The sequence below is a fragment of the Sebastes umbrosus genome, chromosome 4 (assembly GCF_015220745.1).
Source record: "Sebastes umbrosus isolate fSebUmb1 chromosome 4, fSebUmb1.pri, whole genome shotgun sequence".
Taxonomy (NCBI): Eukaryota; Metazoa; Chordata; class Actinopteri; order Perciformes; family Sebastidae; genus Sebastes; species Sebastes umbrosus.
In genome coordinates, this window is record NC_051272.1 from 24,959,691 (window position 1) to 24,980,524 (window position 20,834).

Consider the following 20,834-nt stretch of genomic DNA (forward strand, 5'->3'; position numbering starts at 1 on the left):
GAGAGAGCACAGCACACTGAAGGGGGGAGAGACAAGAAATGACAGGAGGTTGTAAGGAAAGAGAGAGAGAGAGAGGGAGCAAGAGAGGAGGAGGGAGCTGGGGGGGAGCGTAGGAAGCAGGAGGGACTGCCGCGAGAGGATAAGTAAGAGCAACGAGAGCATAGGGATGACAAAAAACGATGGATAGCGGAAAAAGACCTGGGTGATGATGAGTGGGGGCTCATCATCAAGAGAAATAGGGTGAGAGGGTGAGAGGTGGGTGGCAGAGCCAACTTGGAAGCAGAGGAGGTGACAGTGTGTGTGTGGGGGGATGATGTGTTATGATCCGACTCCAACCTCCCCTACACACACCCACCCACCCACACACACGCACACACACGCACACGTGTTGTCACTAAGAAGAACATATTTACTCTAAAAGATAAGGCTGGAGATATTCTATTATTTTCTTATTGTCCAAACCCATTCATTCTGACTGAAGACATAAATCTTTATAACGAGTAATAATTATGATTTTTCTTTTCTTTTTTTTTTTTAAAAAAAAGCTAAAGAATTTCCTAGAACAGCTGGACACTGTAGTTTTTAGCCAACATTTCTCAAACAGAAGCAAATAGTACATTTGTTGGGGACTATTTTCAGCTGCGGATTAATACAAATGCGATGCTCTAATGAGTGTTTACGGCAGCAGAGCGGTGTACGTATGTAGGATTGACTCAAAATAAACTACAGTGCCCATGTTCATGGTAATGAAGAAACATGTCACCCAGTGCAGCAACGATCGAGGTCTGTGGCACAGAGGAATAAGATATATCAGGCTTTGGAGACACAATACTCACCAGTATAGGACACATTTGCTGTTGGATTCGGCATTTTTATAGCATTTGTTGACAATAATTAAAATATTTAATATCACAAGCCTCATCCTTTAACGCTAAAACGTAATGGTTTATCATGTGGGAGCGATCTTTTGGAGGTGAGTCCCCGTAATGTGACTGTGTGAACAGATTTATGTGCCCACAATGTGATTAACACACACACACATGCACACACACACATCCCTCTCTCTCGCTCTCTCGCTCTCCAGCTCCCTCGCTCGCTCTCTCACTGTCCCTCATTCTGGCTCTGTTGCCAAGGCTACCGTACAGCCTCTTGCTGCATATACCTAGACGAAGCTGCCGCCTGTGGATCTCTCTCTCTCTCCTCCAGGATACAAACAAAAGGAAAACCATCAGACTTTTGTATATTTCTCTTTCACACACACACACATTGGTAGATTCTGCCTGTCCTACCCTCACACACTGTCAGTCTGTCTCCTTCTTGCATGCAAACACACTCCTTCTTCCCCCAGACAGAGGAGCAGTAAAGGGATTGCCGTGGTTCTTGGTGTTTTGGCTCCTGGTCCTTTGGCTCAGAGGGAGCAGAGCGGCAGATGGCGATGTGAAGACGGGCTCAGCCAGGTAAGAGGACTTATCCTAACCAGACTTAAGGCTCTGGGTGAGTGACTGTTCCAGCCCTCCTCTGTCTCTCCCCTCTCTTTTCCCCCTCCGTGGCTGTGCGACATGAGGTGAATACCAATTCCTCAGCAAAAGCCCCCACGGTTCATATGGCTGCTGCGCTTTCCTGGCTGTGAAAAGGTAGGGATGTGTGATGGAGAATCTGTATGTACGTGTTTATTCTCTGATTATTAAAGCTGATCATTTGCCAACAGGTTGGTTCTTCGGTGCTGCTCTGACTGTGTGTTTTTCCTCTCTCCATCTATTATTATTCAAAGCTTGATTTCCTCTGTGTTGTATCATGTCTCTGTGACAATGTGGGAGTTACCAGAGAGAGATGCAACAGTCCACCTCCCTGGGTGATTCATTACTAATCCATCCAGCTCTGCACTGTGTGGTCGCTCTAGCTCACCGTAGCCATGTACGTGATATGAATGGTGTTTTGTCTTTAGCATGAATGACTGCCAGAGAAAGCCGTTCCTGCACTGGTGTTTTGATGCAGTATGCAATCATGTAACGCAATCCTTTGTCACCAGTAATCCATATTTATCTCCAGCAGGCTGCAAATCAATTCGCTATGCAGCACATTTCAATTATTCATACAGTATAGCTGAAGCTGAATTGTAAGTTTATACACTTGTTAATGAAACTTCTCTTTGAAACGCCCCTGGAAGCTGCTGCAAGGGATTGTAGGAGTGTATGTAAACAATAGAGCTGATTGATTATCTGTCTCTGTGATATGCAGGAGGATGCTGCAAGGCTTGCTGGGTATTTGATTCTAAGGTCATTGTGGGCTTATGTGTGTATTGATATCAAGATGTTATCTGTGTGAGTGTGTATGACAGAGAAAGGTTGATGAGGCAGGTTTTCTTGGGCCCTCGTGACTTTATCTCACGTTACCATCCCGTCATCACTTTCAGTAAGAGCTTCCTCTTACCTCGTCTCCCTGCTACATTCAGCACTTCAACAACACGCTCGATACTTTGATTCACCTGGAAATGATGAGATTTGTGGGGGAAAAGCAAAACAAATCCTGACCATTTATAAAAAAAAATAGAAAAGCAGACATTGTTTTCCCAGACGGACACACTGGGAGCATCAGGAATGTCCATAAAAACTCAAGCCAGCTGTCACCAAAGGAAAAAAATAAAGAAATAAACCAGATTAATTCCCCTTGTTGCTGATTGCAGGGAAAGAGCTTTAACACAGCTGTCAGCAGACAGTCCTTCCCGGTCCTGTGGTTCTGCCGAGGCTTATTGTATGGCTCCGTTCAGACTCAGCTGGATGTTGGGTGCTTTGAATGGACGGAGATCAATGGCAACGCTACACACATACTCTATTTGAAGACTGAGGGGGTGGTGTTTGTAAGGACCCAAAGACAGTAGACCTTCGGCGAGGAAATAGGTTGAATCAGTTGTCAGGTTTGACTTATTTGCCGTGAATCCACTTACCTTGGTTGTACATTATATTCAGCTTGAATGGTGGTGTTGGAGTTTGTTTATCATTAGACTGTCCAAGGTGTTTTATTGAAGTCAAACTGCTTCCCTCTGCTACATTATTCAGTTTGTTGCTGCAGCTTGGTTTTGTCGGTCACGCTCTCATTTTGTGTAATTTTTAATAACAACTTTATTGTGTGTTATGAGCTCCCCAACAATCAACAGGAACATTGTGTATAAACTAAAAAAAAAACCAGCTTATTATCATTTATAGGTATTACAGTAATAACAACTACCACCATTGTTCAAGCCCACAGAACTTTATCTTAAATTCTAGCGAGGACCTCCAAAGATACCAAATATGTGTGCCAAATGAGGCTCAATTTGTGAGAAATGTGTACAAAATGATGCACAAGACATCTAGAATATTTCCATTTAATGGGCGGTGTGGCCATAAAAACAAATGAGTCTTGGTTTGTTAAAGGGTTAAATGCAGGGCCATACTCACCACTGAGGACACAGAGGTCATGTCCTCAGTATTATTTCCTGTACTGGGGAACATTACATTTTATATTCAGATTTTCAGTATTATTTATGCTACTATATATAAATTATACGACCTCTGTAAATAAAAACGTATTTAGTATTTACCTACCAGAATTCCTGGCAGTAAGAAAAGACTTTGACATGGCATGTTGGGAAATTAAATACAACGGTTAACCATTGAAAAAAATGTTTCTTAAAGAATTTGTGTCTTTATTTTTGGTGTCTGGTCAAAAGGTGTGAGGGTGGGACTCTTGACCTCAGTATTTCTAAAATAAATCCAAGCCCCAGCCTTGGTTAAATGTACCAAACAACTCACCAAGCTCAGCAGCCAGAGCGAGCGACAGAAAAAACAAAGATATTTACCTCAAAGAATCAAAGCAAAGAGAGGCAGAATTTTTTTTAGTTATTATTGTCACTGCTCTCCCAGTGCAGATGTATGTTTGTGTTTTTCGTTTTTCATGCAGTGCGCCTGCCAAAGTGTGTGTGTGTGTGTGTGTGTGTGTGTGTGCTACAGTATGTTGGTTGCCACAGTTACCAAAACGCCAACCTCACTGCGTCATTGCCTCAGACAACCTTCACACACAAAAAAAGAGCTGCTTTTCCTCCCATTCATCCCTCCATCCACTCATCTACCTGTCCATCTATTGTTTAAAAAACGGAAGCACGCTCAACTTTCTCAGCTTATACAACACAATCTATGTGTGTGTGTGTGTGTTGTATGTGTGTGTACATTGTATGTATGCACGTTGCCATGACTACGGGCCGGGCTAACTGGCGTCATCACTTCAAAACCACCTTTGCAGCGAGCAAAGAGAGATAGAAAAGGACTCAAAGCAGCTCCCCTCTGTTCAACACCTGCACTCTCTCTCTCTCTCTCTCTCTCTCTCTCTCTCTCTCTCTCTCTCTAACACACACACACACACACACACACACACACAGAGAGACATAGCTCCTGCTACTGGTGTGGTCTCATATTCCGCTGAGCTCACCTCATTCGTTCAACAGGGTCCAGTGGCACAGAAGGAGAGGAGGGGAGATGAGAGAGAGGAGAGGAGAAGGCTTGACTTCATGCATACTGATTCGACTGGAGCAATCTGAATGTATTTCTGAGGGTGTCTGCTCAGTCTGGCTCGAATCATCCCCGCCTCGTAGGGAGAGAGAGAGAGAGAGAGAGAGAGAGAGAGAGGCAGAGAAAGAAAGAAAGAGAGGGGGAGAAATATTGACAGTTTCTGTGTCACCTTACATCACCATCCTCCACTCATGAAACCACAGCTGGGAGCTGACAAAGGTGCTACTCTGATCCATCATTAGAAGATTCCCAACTTTGTCTCAGCGTGACCAGTTCAGTTTGAGTCACATGGTGTCTCTTACTGTATAACATTTAGATACACGGTGTGTTTAAATGAGCTGCTTCATCTCTCTTTCCTTTATTTTTATGTAATGTTTGTCTTCTGTCTTTCAGATTTGACTCTGCCACACAATGGCTGACAACGGCTGGTTGCCACAGGATACAGGATTTAACTTGATCATGTGATCTGACTCCCTCCCCAGTTCCCTGCCATCTATCATAGGTGAGTCATGTGACAGGCTTTTTTTTCACATTCCAGTAAGCCAACTGGAAGGTCATTTTAATCTGCATTGTTGGTTGGTAGTCATTGATAAAAAAAACAACAACTAAAAACTTGTTCCAAACTCACTGGTGACAAATTTAGCCATGAGCAACACATTCAAATAACAGTGATATGTGCACAAACACCACACCACCACTCTCACGGGCCCCCGCGTTCACACATCCGCACGCACCACGTGGCGGTAATCAGCCAAATGTGCAAAACACCTTTATTAATGGTTGAAGGACAAAAGAGCAGGGCGGAAAAGGGCTTTGAATACACTGCTGACTGATACAGAGAGGCTGTATGTGTGTTTGTGTGTGTGTGTGTGTGTGTGTGTGTGTGTGTGTGTGTGTTGTCAGTAGATGATAATGCTCAGGACGGATGAGAGGGATGAGAGCCACTCTGTTGCCAAGGCGACGGACAGGGCTGTAAACACGCTACCCCTGACTCATCTCTCCACAATAGAGCCTCTCTCTCTCTCTCTCTCTCTCTCTCTCTCACACACACACACACACACACACACACACATTCACACAATAGAGTCCAATCTGAGGGAGACAAGAGGATCCGGAGATGAGAGCCACTCCAGGCTGCTTAGCTATACATCTCAATAGGCCTGTGGAATAAATGCAACTCTTTCTGTCATATACACGCTCATTTAAAAAAAAAAAAAATCAGTAAAAAAACTAGGATGCAACTGAACTGGAAATCAATGCGTAGTTTTGTTGAATTGTCGCCTGTGCACGTGTGTTATATTAGTAACAATAAGTAACAAAGACCAAAAGCATTGAAGTGTGATTGCTTGCGAATTTTAATTTTTAATTTTTAATTATCTTGAGACAGAAAAACTTTATTTTTTTAAGTTTGATGTCTGCATGCAAAATGTTGTTCACGCAGAGTGTCTTATAATCTAACACCGTGTCAGAGGTCTCAAAAACAGAAAACAACACATCCAACACTGGACTTTTTGTGCTGATAAGGGCTTAAAGGTGCTAAATTTGAAATTCAGAGCATATCTTTGATTGAAGGATTGCCTCTACATGGCTTTCAACACGGCGACGGCAGCTAACGCCGCAGCGCTAACAGTGCAAACAACAACAACAGTGCTGACAGAGCTAACCTGGAGGGGAACCGGAGTGTGGGCGCTACACTTCTATGACGACAACTTGGGTCAGGACGGCGTTATCAGCGGTAACCGCTGTATGAGCGCAGTGCAGAGCGGCGGCCCTTAGCTAGCCACGTGGTGCACACACACGGGACTTGCATGCACTAACATGCATTACTCCTCTATATCATTAGCAAATAGTTATTTGTTGCTATATTATTGCCTTGAATTTCAAATTTAGCATCTTTAAAGTAACAACTAAAGCACACACATTGTATTTATTTCCTTTAAACTGTCTTTTGGACATTCTTGGAGAACACACTCGTAATCTTTCAGTATTTTGTTTGAATTTTTAGATTGTATACATGGCAACACATAATAAAGTCAGAATCCAGCTGTAACAGGCTAATGGTCACAGAGAGAAGACATGTCAAATATCCTTCATTTTAACAGGGGGATCATGACCCGCCGGCTGAGCAGCTCCACCCGTTCCCACACCGAGGACTCCATCTTCCTGAAGCCCGAAGAGGACCCCGTCTGGCTCGATGAGCCCACAAAGTCTGATAAAATAGGCGATGGAGCCCCTAAAAAAGACGGGCTCCCACAATGCAAAGATGGGCCCACCGGGGGCCAAAGCCCGCAGGGAGAGGAAGTGTTTATGCGCAAGGTGTACTCGCTGGTGATTGAGATCCACTGCTGGGCTGCACTGTTTGCCGTCTCCCAAGTCACGGTATGTCATATCACTTGTTTGATTTTTTTACTCAAATGTCTGCTTTAAATTAGATTGAGATGACCTTCCTGCACAAGCTTTGGTTTTCAGTGATGCAGATCAGTATGAAAAATCCACCGTAGTGTAATTGCAACATTAGCAATGCAAATGACACTTGAGCACAAGGTATTCTATCAACTTGACCCGTATTTTTTTCACAATGATTTTCTTATCATATGCGTCATTACATATTCATATTCTCTAAAGTTCTTTTACTTGACAGTGTGCTTTATTAGGGCATTATTTCTGGGCAAGAATTCGATTCTTCTTTTGTATTCTTATCTCTGTCTCAGTTGACAGATGCAACATTACCATATGTAAAAAAATAAAAATAAATAAGAGCCTTTTAAACGCTGCCATGATTATGACACCAGACATCATGTGGTCAATTTACATATTTGTTATGCCTGCGTAATAGACCGTCTTCTTTTCTTTTCACCTGAGAGCAGCCACAGCGCTGCGTGATTACCAGAGCATGAATGACAGGAGAGTTCACAGTGACAGTCTGCCTCCCCTCCCTCTCTCCTCCCAGGGGTACTGGGTGTTTTTTGTGGTGGAAGGAAACGGACCTCTCTCTTCCATCTACAAAGCCCTGCAGGTCATCGACTTCTACCTTGGCTTCATCTTACCCTGCCACCCGATTTTTGGAGTGGACGTAAGTGTCGTGTCCCGGATCTAACCAGCTGTTTGTTTTGGATGGAGACTGTAGTAGTACTGACTTTGTCTAACTGCCTCTTCCCCTATCTTTCTCTCTCTGTACTGCCCAGTCCATGGTGTTGATGAGGGAGGTTGTGAACACCAAAGAGCACAACTGGATTGTTCATGGAACGGCAGGCATTGGTGTGGCCATCTGTGTTATCATGGTACCCAAATCTTGTTTTTATGCAAAATTTCAAACATTTGGTAATTTCTGCTTGAATGTGAGGTTATGGTGGATGTTCCATCCATCCATTTTCTTCCACGTATCTGGGGTCGGGTCGCAGGGGCAGTAGGCTTAGTAGGGAATTGCAGATGTCCCTCTCCCCAGCAACGTTTTCCAGCTCTTCCTGGGGGACCCAGAGGCGTTCCCAGGCCAGACAAGATATACAATCTCTCCAGCGTGTTTTGGGTCTGTCCCGGGGCCTCTTACTAGTTGTCCATCTCCCGCTCTATTTTACATTCTCTCGTGAACAAGACCCCGAGATACTTAAACTCCCTCGCTTGGGGCCCTTCCCAGAGGGCGCAATCCATCGTTTTCCGGCAGAGAACCATGGCCTCAGACTTGGAGGTGCTGACTCTCATCCTGACCGCTTCACACTTGGCTGTAAACCGCCCCAGTGCGTGCTGCAGGTCACGGTCTAATGAAGCCAACAGAACCACATCATCTGTAAAGAGAGACACAATTCTGAGGTCCCCAAACCAGACACTCTCCTCCCCCCCGCTGCGCCTTGAGATCCTGTCCATGAAAATCACAAACAGGATCGGTGACAAGGGACAGCCCTGATTGAGGCCGACACCCACCGAGTGGTGGATGTTGAAGTATTGCAATTTACCATCAAGGAACACGACTCTGAAAGAAAGAAGATTGACTGGATCTTTAATTTCTTCATTTGCAGATTGACTAGTTCTTTGCTTGATTGATGTGTTTATTGGCAGATAAATCGGATACACATTTCCTCCCACTCACCTCTTGCCAGGTCGTCCACATGGTGTGCAAGTGGCGTTACGGCACTGGCTTGTGGTCGTCAGGTACAGTGCCGCGGGACATCGGCGATCGGCGTCAGTCTGTGAGCCGCCAGCCCTCCTTTACCCTGTCAGAGTGGACGGACGCTCAGGAGGATCTACTGGACATGGACCCAGTGCCCCAGACGCCGGTCTTTGAGATGGGCATTGACAACAGGATGGATGGAGACGCCATCACCCTCACTGTCACACCAGTGGGGCTTCAGGAGAGGTTAGAGTTGAGCTGCAGGAGGGTATTTATGGAAATATGAGAAGCATTTGTATGATTCAATATGTGTCACACAGGAGGGGCTCCAACGTCTCCCTGACCTTGGACATGTGTTCGCCGGGCTGCACCGAGCCCTACGGCTACGGAGCCCAGCTCTCCCCCAGAGACCAGACGGCCAAGGAGTACCTCCGACAGGGAACGCACAGCCTGACCCCTGCCATGCTACACGAACGGGCCATGGATGACCAGAGCCTGCAGGCGGAGTTTTATGTGAGCAGCAGCAACAGCAGCTCACCCACCTACACGCTTTAGATTAACAGGGATGAACAGAGACTCACCGGAAAAAAAGACATACACTGACACACACACATAGACACAGGCACAAATGCACACACCCACACACACACCCAGCGGAGCTCTGCACACACCCGTAAGCTTTTCCACTGTGTGTTAGTGGGCGAAGGAAGGATAGATACAGGCATATTTGCATACGAAAACCCACAGAGGATTCCAGCGTCTGCTAGGCAGAAAGATGTGCGTTCAAGACCACACATGAGTTGTCCGTAGAGTTTCAATCATGTACAATTAGACAACACTTTAGTGTGAAGGACTTAATGTTGGATATTATTTTCTTAGTGTTGCTTAGTAGAAGGCATGCTTAGGACTTCCCCTCCATTTCTGCAAGGACTGATTGTTATTGCACCCATTGTTCTGTGTACCATCGGCAGGAAACTCCCATGAACTTTGTGGACCCTAAGGAGTACAACTACCCGGGGCTGGTGAGAAAGAACCGCTACAAAACCATCTTACCCAGTGAGTACTGCTGCAACAAGAGATCGTGCGGTTGTAAATTTTGTAAAAACTGCTTTTTCGTGCTGTTTCTCTTTAATAATTTCACATACTCATCAACTATTTAGCTCAGAAGTGTTTGTAAAAGGTCTTTCTCTGTGCAGCAGAATATTGATACTCACACTGAGATTCAGCACACAAAAAGACACAAACCAACTTGTAATAAAACCGAGCCGTAAGATGAGATGCAGTGTGTATGCATTCATATTATTTCCCATCTTCTTCTGCTGTCATCTTTTTGAACTACAACCCATCTGTCTCTCTTTCTCACATTAATCTCACACTGTCCACCTCCAGACACACACAGCAGAGTGATCTTGAAGTCACAGGATGAAGACGATTTCCTCCTTACTTACATCAATGCTAATTATCTCAAAGTAAGTGGAAATATGTGCATTTGTAGCCCCAGCACAGCTCTGTGATGCAGCAACTGTAACTTTATTCATTCTCCATGGATATGACCTTGCATTGTCAATGTGTGTCCTGCTAACGGTTAGTAGAAACAGATAATTGTATGTGACAAGACTGGGCGTGTTTGTGTGTGTGTGTGTGTGTGTGTGTGTGTGTGTGTGTGTGTGTGTTTGTGCAGGGTTATGGGGATGAGGACTGTGCGTACATTGCCACACAGGGTCCCACCGTGAACACAGTTGGGGACTTCTGGAGGATGGTGTGGCAGGAGAGATGCCCAATCATAGTGATGATCACCAACCTGGAGGAGAAAAACGAGGTCAGGCCGGGCGGTGATGGTGATGATGATGATGATGATGAGGATGGATGCATTAATGGATAAATGGACAGATAAGTTGGTAACAGGATAGTTAAAAAAATCCACCGGTAATGTCCATTGTGTTTTGCAGAAATGTGCGGAGTACTGGCCTGAGGACACTGTGACCCATGAGGGCATCGAGATCACCGTCGTCACGGTAACCCAGGAGGATGACTACAGTCTGAGGGTGTTTACTTTGAAGGTACGACACAGAAATGCTGTTAATATGTCACACAAAAAAGGGTGAATATAGTGCACAACAATGCTGAAAACAAGTTGAGGGGTCAGTTCAAACGAATTGGAAAAATACTATTTGTGCATTTATCTCCAGCGGGATCCAGGTCATTTGATTTCTGATACTCACAGCATTGAAACGTTGCATTAAAAGAAAACTAAGAGTCTATAGCCACACTAGCAGCTCTGTGAGGCTGTATGTAACATATCAGCTAACATGCTAAGAGTGACTATGCTAACATGCAGATGTTTAGCAGATACAATGTTTACTATGTTCACCATCTAGTCTAACATGTTAGCAAACTACCATGCTAATTAGCACTAAACACAAAGTTTAGCTGAGGCTGATGGGAATGTCATTAGTTTTGCAGGTATTTGGTCATAAACCAAAGTATTGGACAATTGAAATTTTGCCCAGACAAAAGGCGCTAGATGAAAAGTTCAGGGATCACCAAAGTTATTGTGATTCATCCTGAGGGGAACATGGATGTGTGTACCATGCTTCATGGCAATCCACCCAATAGTTATTGAGACATTTCACTCAAAACCACAAATGTGAACTTTATGGTTCATTATTCTGTATAATTCACAGCACTCACAGTGAACCATTTTCATTGGAACTTCTTTCTACCAAACATCTAGTATTTAAAATACTGACTTTCAGTGGTCATATCCATTGTATTAGTGTGGGAGTAAAAATCTCATAGATGGATATCTCAAAATCTGGACAAATAAATCCAATAAATTACTCTTACCTGCAGTATATCTGTTGACAACTGGCTGACTGTGTGTCGAAATTCTTTTTTCAGATGATTGTTCAGAGTAATATTAGACTATGTAATAAAAACATGAAGCACTGTAGTGTCGACTTGTCTGCCATCACATCAGATTGTGTTTCTGGGTTCTCAACATGCCAGGCAAACACTACCCAAGTTTTCTTTTTTTGCCAAAGTAAATGTTTTCATCAGCAGGGGCAGAGCAAGGGGGGCTTCTGGGGCTCCAGCCCTGAATGTTTTCTCAAAAGCCCCGAATCGTTTAGGTTTTAAAATACCTTCAACTCTGTGTCATTTCCCCTAAGTCTCTCTGACTGGACCAGCAAATGAATGGAGCAAAAGTTCTTTTACTGGAGAAATATAGCCATCTATGTCCGCTACGTCTTGACCAAATTCTGAGTATCGAAGACCACATTTACTTGGCATTGTTGAGGATCCTTGATTTGCAATTAGAGCAGCCCAGATTATTATGGCATGAATTCAAATGTAGCAGATTTGTCATCTTAACATTAATTTCACTAACAAAGTTTTAGTAGTAATAGTTTATTACATATTGAGATGGAGGGGAGCAATGATGATGAATGGGGAATGGGTTAGGAAGGAGGATGAGGGATGAAGGGATGGTGGTCGAGGGATGAAGGAATGAAGGGATGGTGGTCGAGGGATGAAGGGATGAGGGGATAGGGATGAAGGGTTGCAGGTGGGGCATGAGGGGAAGAGGTGTTGTAGAAGTATGGTTGTAGGAGAGCGGTGATGGACCGGTGTTGGCTGGAGGCGGAGGGAACCGGGGTTGTCGAGACTCTGAGTCTCTTCGTGAGCTCTGATGTTTGCAGAGCCCCCAGTGGTTCCTATAATCAAACGAGAGAGAAAGAAGGGTGAGAGAAAAGAAAAAAGGAAAAACTGGGTTTGGGGGGAGGAATGTGAAAGCTGAGTCAAGGGGAAGTGAATGGATCAGGTCTGTTTAAATACTTTAGCTGCGGAAATGGGATACGTATGAGGCGTGGTCTTTGTTCCATTCTGTGAACTCAACTCCAGCATAGTTTAACAAAAATAGCTTTCAAAATTAGTAATGCTGTTTACGCCAAATTCCTAACCTACCTATGTTATGTAACTTAAAAATAGTAACATCAGACAATTGTTTTTACTTTTTAGGTGGCACGAGTGAAAATTAGTCATCCCAAACATTTGTTGTGTTATGGTTTCAGAATGATGAAGACAGTTGGAGGTCAAATAGATACAAAATAGGACGTAGGCTCTACAGGAGGATATTTTTTTTCATCGGCAACTATCAAGTTATTCCCAAATGATGTACAGATATTTTACGTATTCTATTATCAAATGGAAAAATAGTGCATATAGCTGCCGTAAATGGGAAAAAATCTCCCTGGGGGAGGATGCCCTCGGACCCCCCTAGGTTTGGGCTGAGCCCCAGATATTTACAAAGTCTGGATCCGCCCTTGTTCATCAAACTAATCAACGTGCATACAGACTTACCACAGATGTGTGTGTTGGGCGGTGGTTTCGGCAGTTGTTCTCAACCCTTTTTGTGTAAATTGTTACACATTAGGTCACTGACCCAAATATCGCTTCAGGGACCTTCATCGGAAAAGATTTTGGTAGTTTTTGTTTTTGTGACCGTAACGTCACTCTTATGACTCTAACTCACATTGAGCTCACTTCTATAGTGAATTAAATAGTAAATAAACTATTCCCCATTTTTCTGGGGACCCCCTGGAACTCCGTCAAGGACCCCTGGGGGTCCCCGGACCCCTGGTTGAGAACCAATAGTTTATGCAACGTTCCTGATGTAGCTGCACTTTTCGGTTCCATTCATGCGCTCATGATGGGTCCATTATATCGAATTTGGGGTCATGGTGGCATTGACAGCAAACCAAACATGATAATTCAGTAAATGCAGCCTGTATCTGATTGCTAAGCTCCAGGGGATCATTATATAACTGTGCTCTACAAGTTAAAAGCTTGTTGTTTATTCAAGTTAAAAGCTTGTTGTTTATGTTGTTTATCTGGATTGGATTAATGGTTATCGTCAGACTGACATTCAGGGAATAGATTTGATTATGTTACAGTTCAGGCAATAGAGGAATAGACTATGTAAGCTCATATTTTATAACCCTCACTGTTTTTTGCTGTCTTGCTCTGCGTTCATTGTTGTCGTAGCAACTAACACCAAGGTAACAATTTGGGTATGCATGCAGAGCTACAGGCTGATCAGAAATCATTCTCAGTGAGTCTGTCTCAAGTACATGTGTGCGCATCATGGACACATCCGTATTTTATGCCTGAATGCCCGTTTGTGTGTGTCTGTGTATGTGCCAGTGTGGGGGAGAGGAGCGTAGCCTGCGGCAGTACTGGTACACCTCGTGGCCTGATCAGAAGACCCCAGATAAGGCTCCACCTCTTCTGGAACTGGTGCAGGAAGTGGAAAGGGCCCGAGAGGAAGCCCCGCCCTCCAGTGGCCCTATAATTGTCCATTGCAGGTACAAAAGTAGCTTGTTTGTGATATATGGACAAATAAAGAGTTAAACATGTGTTCAGGAAGCTGCGTCAAAAGGTCTTTAATAAACCCATGTTGATAATATACATACATAGGGAATATTGCCCAGTTTCATATTAGATGAACCCTTTTTACTGCTGTTTTTTTAACGACTTGGCATCAGAGCATTTGCTTTCTTCCAATCCTCCGCTGTCTGATTTCCCCAGGGAAGATTTAGCATTAATCAAATTTATGGGATCAGTGTTAATCAATACATTGATCCATCCATTTACTCCTGCGTCCTTCTAACTTTTTGTCCGCAGTGCTGGAATTGGTCGAACCGGCTGCTTCATTGCCACCTCCATCCTGTGCAAGCAGCTGAGGACCGAGGGTGTGGTTGACATCCTGAGAACCACCTGCCAGCTCCGTCTGGACAGGTGAGATATTCTTAGCCCTTATCCATGCTCATCGTGTCTATCTTTAGTTCTTGGCATCAAATCTCTGTTTGTTATGGGAAAAGAAAAGGGTTAGCGTATGTTTCTGTTGATCTGGTGGTTTCAAATCACGAGTTACAGTAAGTTGCTGCAAGCTCAAGTTTTAATTGTGAAAAAAAATTTAACTTCTGTGAAAATTTTGAGTTTATAGGACTATCAACCAGTGTGTTACACCACTTAAAGGGCCAGTGTGCAGCATTCCAGGGGGATCTATTAGTCAAAATGGAATATGATATTAATAAGTATGTTTTCTTTCATGTATAACCACCTGAAAATAATTTGTTTTGTGTTTTCGTTACCTTAGAATGAGCCGTTTTTATCTACATACGAAGCGGGTCCTCTCTTCACAGAGTCCACTATGTTGCATCGCCATGTATCTACAGTAGCCCAGAACGGACAAACCAAACACTGGCTCTAATGAGAGAGCCTTTTGCGTTTTTGCGGCGGCCACCGTAGTTCTCCTACACGCTTGGCACACGGGAGAAGTTTCAGTTGGTTGCAATCTGCAACCTCACCGCTAGATGTAATCAAATCACTGGCCCTTAAAGTCAATCACAGCCTTCTTGCAATATTCAGCGTAATTTAAATGTTTTTGCAATATGCAGCTTGATTGAAGTGTTTTTCTAGCCAAGTAAAGTGGTCATGAGGACACCCTAGAAGTAAGTTAACCGGAGTATTCATGAGACAAATGTGGCCACAAAATATTTCTAACTCCAAAACACTTTAATAGATCTCTTTTTCACAATAGATATTGTAACTTGTCATAGCAGGAGAAGCACAGATGTAACTAATAACTAATTCCTTATGGCTCTATTCCATTTAAGTGTCCCAGTAAGCCATGCTAGATATTCTACATGCACAATAGCTTTGCTCTGACCCAGACATACCTGAGTAGAATGCAGTCATTATTGGTGTTATAAGTTACACCTGTGTTTGACAAATCAAAATTCATAGTCTATTGTGATACATGTGCTGTTTGAGAAGGACAATTGGGATGAGAATGTGTTGTATATCATTTGCTGGAGCTGCTAAATGGTGACACACTTTTACTTCAATAAGGTAAAAATTAAAGCTGGAATGAAAATATGGAGGCTACTTCAACACATGAGACATCAGTGAAGTTTCGAATAAGCAGCTTCAGTAATTACATGTACTGTATAGAAACAAAGAAATCCCTCTATTATACAAACATGTAAAACTTGCTGTACCTAAACAAAAGTAGCCAAAGTACTCATATAGTCTATATTATTTTGTTCTCTGTTTCGAATTTCAATATCAAGAAATTCATTTTGAAATTTGGGTGAACTGCTCCTTACAGTAAGACAGGACCAACTACACAGCTCTGGGCTGCAGCAACAAACTATGTTAAAGGTACAGTGTGTAGGATCTGGCAGCATCTAGCAGCGATGTTGCAGATTGCAACCAACTGAAACTTCTCCTGTGTGCCAAGCGTGTAGGAGAACTACAGCGGCTGACGCAAAAACGTGAATGGCCCTATCTCAAGCCAGTGTTTGGTATGTCCGTTCTAGGCTAATGTAGAAACATGGCGGACTTTTTTTAAAGAGGTCCCGCTCTATATGTAGATATAAACGGCTCATTCTGAGGTAACGAAAACACAATTCTTATTTTCAGGTGATTTTACACTAAAGAAAACATACTTATTAATATTATATTCCATTTCTGCCAATAGATCCCCCTCAATGCTATACATTGGTCCTTTAAGACAAAAGAGACTCACAAGCAATTACAAGACATTGTACACATGGCTTTTGATGAATGCCATACCAAAGATCTATGTATGCATCTAAATGCTAACATCAGCATGCTAACATGCTCACAATGAAACACGCTGATGTTAAGCAGGCATAGGTTTAGCATGTTAGCATGCTAACATTTGCTAATTGATACTAAACATAACATAGAACTGAGGCTGATGGGAATGTGATTAGTTTTGCAGGTATAAACCAAAATTCTGGAGGAATTAAAATGTTGTGATGATCGTGCCAGAGGAAACGTTAAGGGTCAGCAAACTTATTATAATTATTTTTGAGGAGAACCAGCCCGTTCTCATTCCCAGGGTGTTAAATACCAAGGCTTTGTCACGGCCGTCGGCGTTCAGTACCGCCGCACACGGCACCCTTTAGCGCCGGTATAAAACGCACCGGCGTTCCGTTAACTATAATGTAAACCCATCCGCGGCAGTAAGCGCTCTGAGAAAGAACGCCGGGAGTGTGGTGACATAGTTTAAAGAGCGAAAGAGACACACCGGGTGGGCAGGAGGGGAGATGTATGGGTCCAACAAACACAAGGCTTTCATCCGGCAGACCGCTGTTCGTGTCCCGTGTTCACAACATTCAGTGTCATTTTCACTGAAGGCTACAAACATAGTAGTTTTAAGCCCAACCATGTTGTTTTTTCCTAAACCTAACTAGAGTGGTTTTGTTGCCGAATCCCAAAGTGACGCCAAATGGTAACTGTAGGGGTTTTGATGCCGAAAATAAAGTGACGCCAAACGGTGGTATGTTAGGAGTTGGGGTGAGAACGTGTTGAGAGAACACAAATGTCTTTACTAAATGTCATGGCAATTTTGCTCAAAACCACAATGTCAACCTCTTGGTGGTGCTCGAGGATCACTACAGTCATTAGGATACATTGTTTGGGAATCATGAATGCCTGTACACAATTGTGTGCCAATGATGATAAAGATGAGATATTTCACTGGATAAGTGAATTTTTCTGCAGAATTATGTGGCAATCCATCCAATGGTTATTGATATTGTTATCGTTATCTCAGTCTGGACCAAAGTGCTGGACTGACTGACCAGCTATATTGTGCGTGTGTTTCTGTGTATGTTTCTCAGGGGCGGGATGATCCAGACGGGCGAGCAGTACCAGTTTGTTCATCACGTCCTCAGCTTGTATGAGAAGCAGCTGCCTCACGCTGCCGAGGAGTAGAGTGAGCGCTAACAGCCACACCCAGACCGAGACACACCACTGTACACTGTGCCGCCTCTGGTGGTATGCACCACTGTACCTAGCATCATCTCAATCTCACCCTTTAACAAGTTCAAACCATGGTAATCTCTTCACCCAAGAAAGGCTCGCTCAGACAGGACTGAATGGTTGACATGAAAGCTTTGCTTACTGTATGTCTTTGAGCAGAACAAACATAGGGAGGAGGGATTGGAGATTGGAGCCCCCAAAAATCCTGATCAGACACTTTAGTGTCATCAATCCACGCAGTCCTGGAGAGTCGTAACAGTCAGGCCCCGAAATAATCCAAGCCCGCCCTCCTGACATCATTTCATTTGCACTGCTGAGGATTTTGTATCATGTTACTGTCATTCAAGGCCTCATTTAGTACTTAGCCCCCTCACATACTGTATGTACAGCTATCAAACGGTTAAACGGAAGTATGATCAGTTCACCTGCAGCGGTGTCAGTTTGCCGTAAAGAGGAAATTCAAGTTCAGTCTCCCAAAGTTAGAGTCAATAATAAGAGCCCTCTGCAGTATACTGTAAGTGCCAGCATAATTAAAATCTACAGAAATGATCAAATGCCAGCCAAATATTAAACACTATATAGATGTAAAAGTTCACATGAAATATAAGTGAAAATCTTTCCTCATTGACTCTCACTGACTCTCACTTTTAATGTAAAAAAAAAAATCATTATAGAAGGCCTGTTTCAACTTTTTGATGCATTCAGGAGCCGCCTCATCTTCAGGTTGCATGGTGCTAAGTGTTCATTAAAGGCATGTGCAATGTTATGGAACATAGGAATGTATAACAATTAGGTTATTAATTAACTAATTAGGATTTCTGTGCAATCTACAGTATTACAGTTTTACCATGCTGCCTGTGCAGTCCTCATGGCCCCATGATGTTTACAGTAAACAACTCCAGCATTAAAGGCCACATAGACGTACACTCGGAGGCGTCACAGAGCCGGCGACACTGAGGGGACAGAGGCCAGGAATAGACTCAGACCGTCGGAAAAATCAATGCAAAGCTGTGGAGAATCTGACATAGACACACAGGGAAGTGTAATGCGCAGGAAAGCAAAAAAGGTTGCATTAAGAAAATGCACCATGAATTGATGACGGATCATCACATACTGCTAATCTTCTTGTAAATGTCCCATTGCTATCATGATCGCCCTCAGAGTTACATGCTCTGTGATGTCTCCGCTTTCAACAGTAGCTTGAACACATCCGTGAAGTGAGAAGCCCATGATTGTTGTATAGACAGGCCAGGCCTAAATCTGTATGAAGCACAATAGACCAACTAAGGTTGTCTCTGATGTTCAGCCGTAAAAGTTTTTTTCTTTCCGTATTGTGTTTTGATTGTGTTGAGTTTAATGGATTGCATGTGCTGTATGGGACTCCATAGGTCCACAATCAAAGCGACGTGATTGGTTGTCCTGCTTTTTGTTGTGTAAAAGGGTTTTAAGCCTATTATATTGCTTGCTCTCGGCCAATGCTTTTGATACAGTTTGCTTTTGTGAAACCAACCAGAGATATTTTTAGAACATTTTGATACAATCCTTTCGAGTAGATGCCTTGTGTATATTTCCGTTTACACCATGATGGAATGTAGCTCATACTGTGGATCAAACCATCGGTTTATATTGCAAGATTTGACAGAACAAAAATGTGACAACTACCTAAGTTACCTTACAGTACAGAAAAATAAATAGATTATGTTCAGTCTTCAGTATTATTACTTTATGCCTTTAGGCTTTGCTTTAATATGCTTTGCTTTCTGTGTATGTTTTTATCGTTTTTTTCTTGGAGAATTTTACCTCAGACTGAGTTTTTTTACGCAGTCCCCTCTCGATTCCATCTGGGCCACTCTCAGTTGACAACATGAGAAATAATTGCTATGTGTATAAGGCAGCTAAAACAGTGAAGACAGTTTTCTATGTAACAAAAAATCACACTCAGACAACTTCTATCTATCAGATCAACAGTCATGAACATTATCAGAGGATGGAGTTATCTGTGTGGACTCGGACCAATTTATAAACATCTAATCAACTAGCAAATTAAACTGCCAAAATTACCTTTTACAGGAAAATAGGACTTGATAAGAAAAGCTACTATCTGTTGTCAGACGTTTGACATAATCCTCTGATAATGTCCAGTGTACTCGACTGAACAACTTTTGTTTTGAGTGCTAGTTTTCAATGCTTAAGGTCCTCCTCTGATGATCAAAACGGGGATGACGAAATAGCCAAACAGTCAGACATACAACCAACCAGCAATCAGTATTCCTCTCCCCTGCTACAGTATCGCTTTAAGTTGTGAGTTTTTGCATCCAAATAAAGGTAGATTTTCATGAATCTGTGTTGCTGTCTCTCTTCACAATCACACAAAAACCTCCTTTTAAACCAGAGCATCAGTAAAGCTAATTACTCTGGCTCAAAATTAAAAATATAAAGGCTGTAATGAAAATATAGCTTTGAGATTTAAAGGTATGATTATGCCGAAGCTATGTTGGCTTTGTGTTGAGCTGAAGATGTGACCTTTACTGCACCTGCAAAAATTCTCAGTGTGAAGTTAGATATTTCTACCACTAGGTGTCAGTATATACAATGTAATTACACACACTGCCAATAGCTTTTTCACCCTGCATTCATGTGCTTGCTCACTAACACATTGAGTTGGCAGAGCAACAGAACAAAGGCTTTAAATCAAACAAAAGAAAACAGACCTTTTTCACGGCCGACATTTTGACATGTCATAGCAGGGAAAGCACAGGTGTATTTAACGACATTAATGATGGTTGCATTCCATTTAAAGGTGCATGCTGGTTCACTGGAATAGCTGTTAATAATTAATAATAATTAATATTATCAATTTCCTCTGTACTTTTCCTACTATGACAAGTCAAAATGTCTGCTGTGAAAAAGGTCCATTCATGATACTGAATTCAAACATCTAACACCCACTTATAACAGCAGTTTTATTTAGGTTAGTAGCTACGAATGTGATACTGTGGATACAACAATGTTAATTTCTGTAAACCATATAAAAGATCAGAATATGTTTGAATTATATGAAATATTCATGATCTACAAACCAATAATACACCCACACACAGGTGTTTTCACTCATGTTCCCGGATCAGAGCTTTTCTCAGGGCTGTGTGAGCTGTACAGATTGTGCTTGATTGACATCCCACTCACTCTCCTGTTAGTTCCTCTATCATTCTGTTTAGTAGATTTGTGACATAATGTAAATCCCAGGAAAGCTGCACCCAACTTCCTCCTAATTAGAGGTCTAATCAGCCAGGGTAATTGAACGCACCTGTGTGGGTGTGCAGGGCCAT

General features: G+C 42.9%; 1 protein-coding gene across 2 annotated transcripts; it reads left to right on the forward strand.

The window, feature by feature from the left end:
• The first annotated feature begins 1,114 nt into the window (after window positions 1-1,114).
• Window positions 1,115-19,845, forward strand: ptpn5 (protein tyrosine phosphatase non-receptor type 5). 2 transcript variants are annotated; one of them, XM_037767888.1, is made up of 14 exons: window positions 1,115-1,457; window positions 4,938-5,046; window positions 6,647-6,923; window positions 7,495-7,617; window positions 7,730-7,825; window positions 8,639-8,895; window positions 8,970-9,162; window positions 9,621-9,705; window positions 10,039-10,118; window positions 10,331-10,468; window positions 10,599-10,709; window positions 13,852-14,012; window positions 14,332-14,445; window positions 17,364-19,845. In XM_037767888.1, exons 3-14 carry the CDS (start codon window positions 6,654-6,656, stop codon window positions 17,455-17,457), a joined length of 1,722 nt encoding a protein of 573 aa, XP_037623816.1. In that variant the 5' UTR covers window positions 1,115-1,457; window positions 4,938-5,046; window positions 6,647-6,653; the 3' UTR covers window positions 17,458-19,845. The 2 variants fall into 2 exon arrangements, with proteins under 2 accessions (XP_037623816.1, XP_037623817.1); XM_037767889.1 differs by lacking the exon at window positions 1,115-1,457 and adding an exon at window positions 1,481-1,634.
• Window positions 19,846-20,834: the final 989 nt, after the last annotated feature.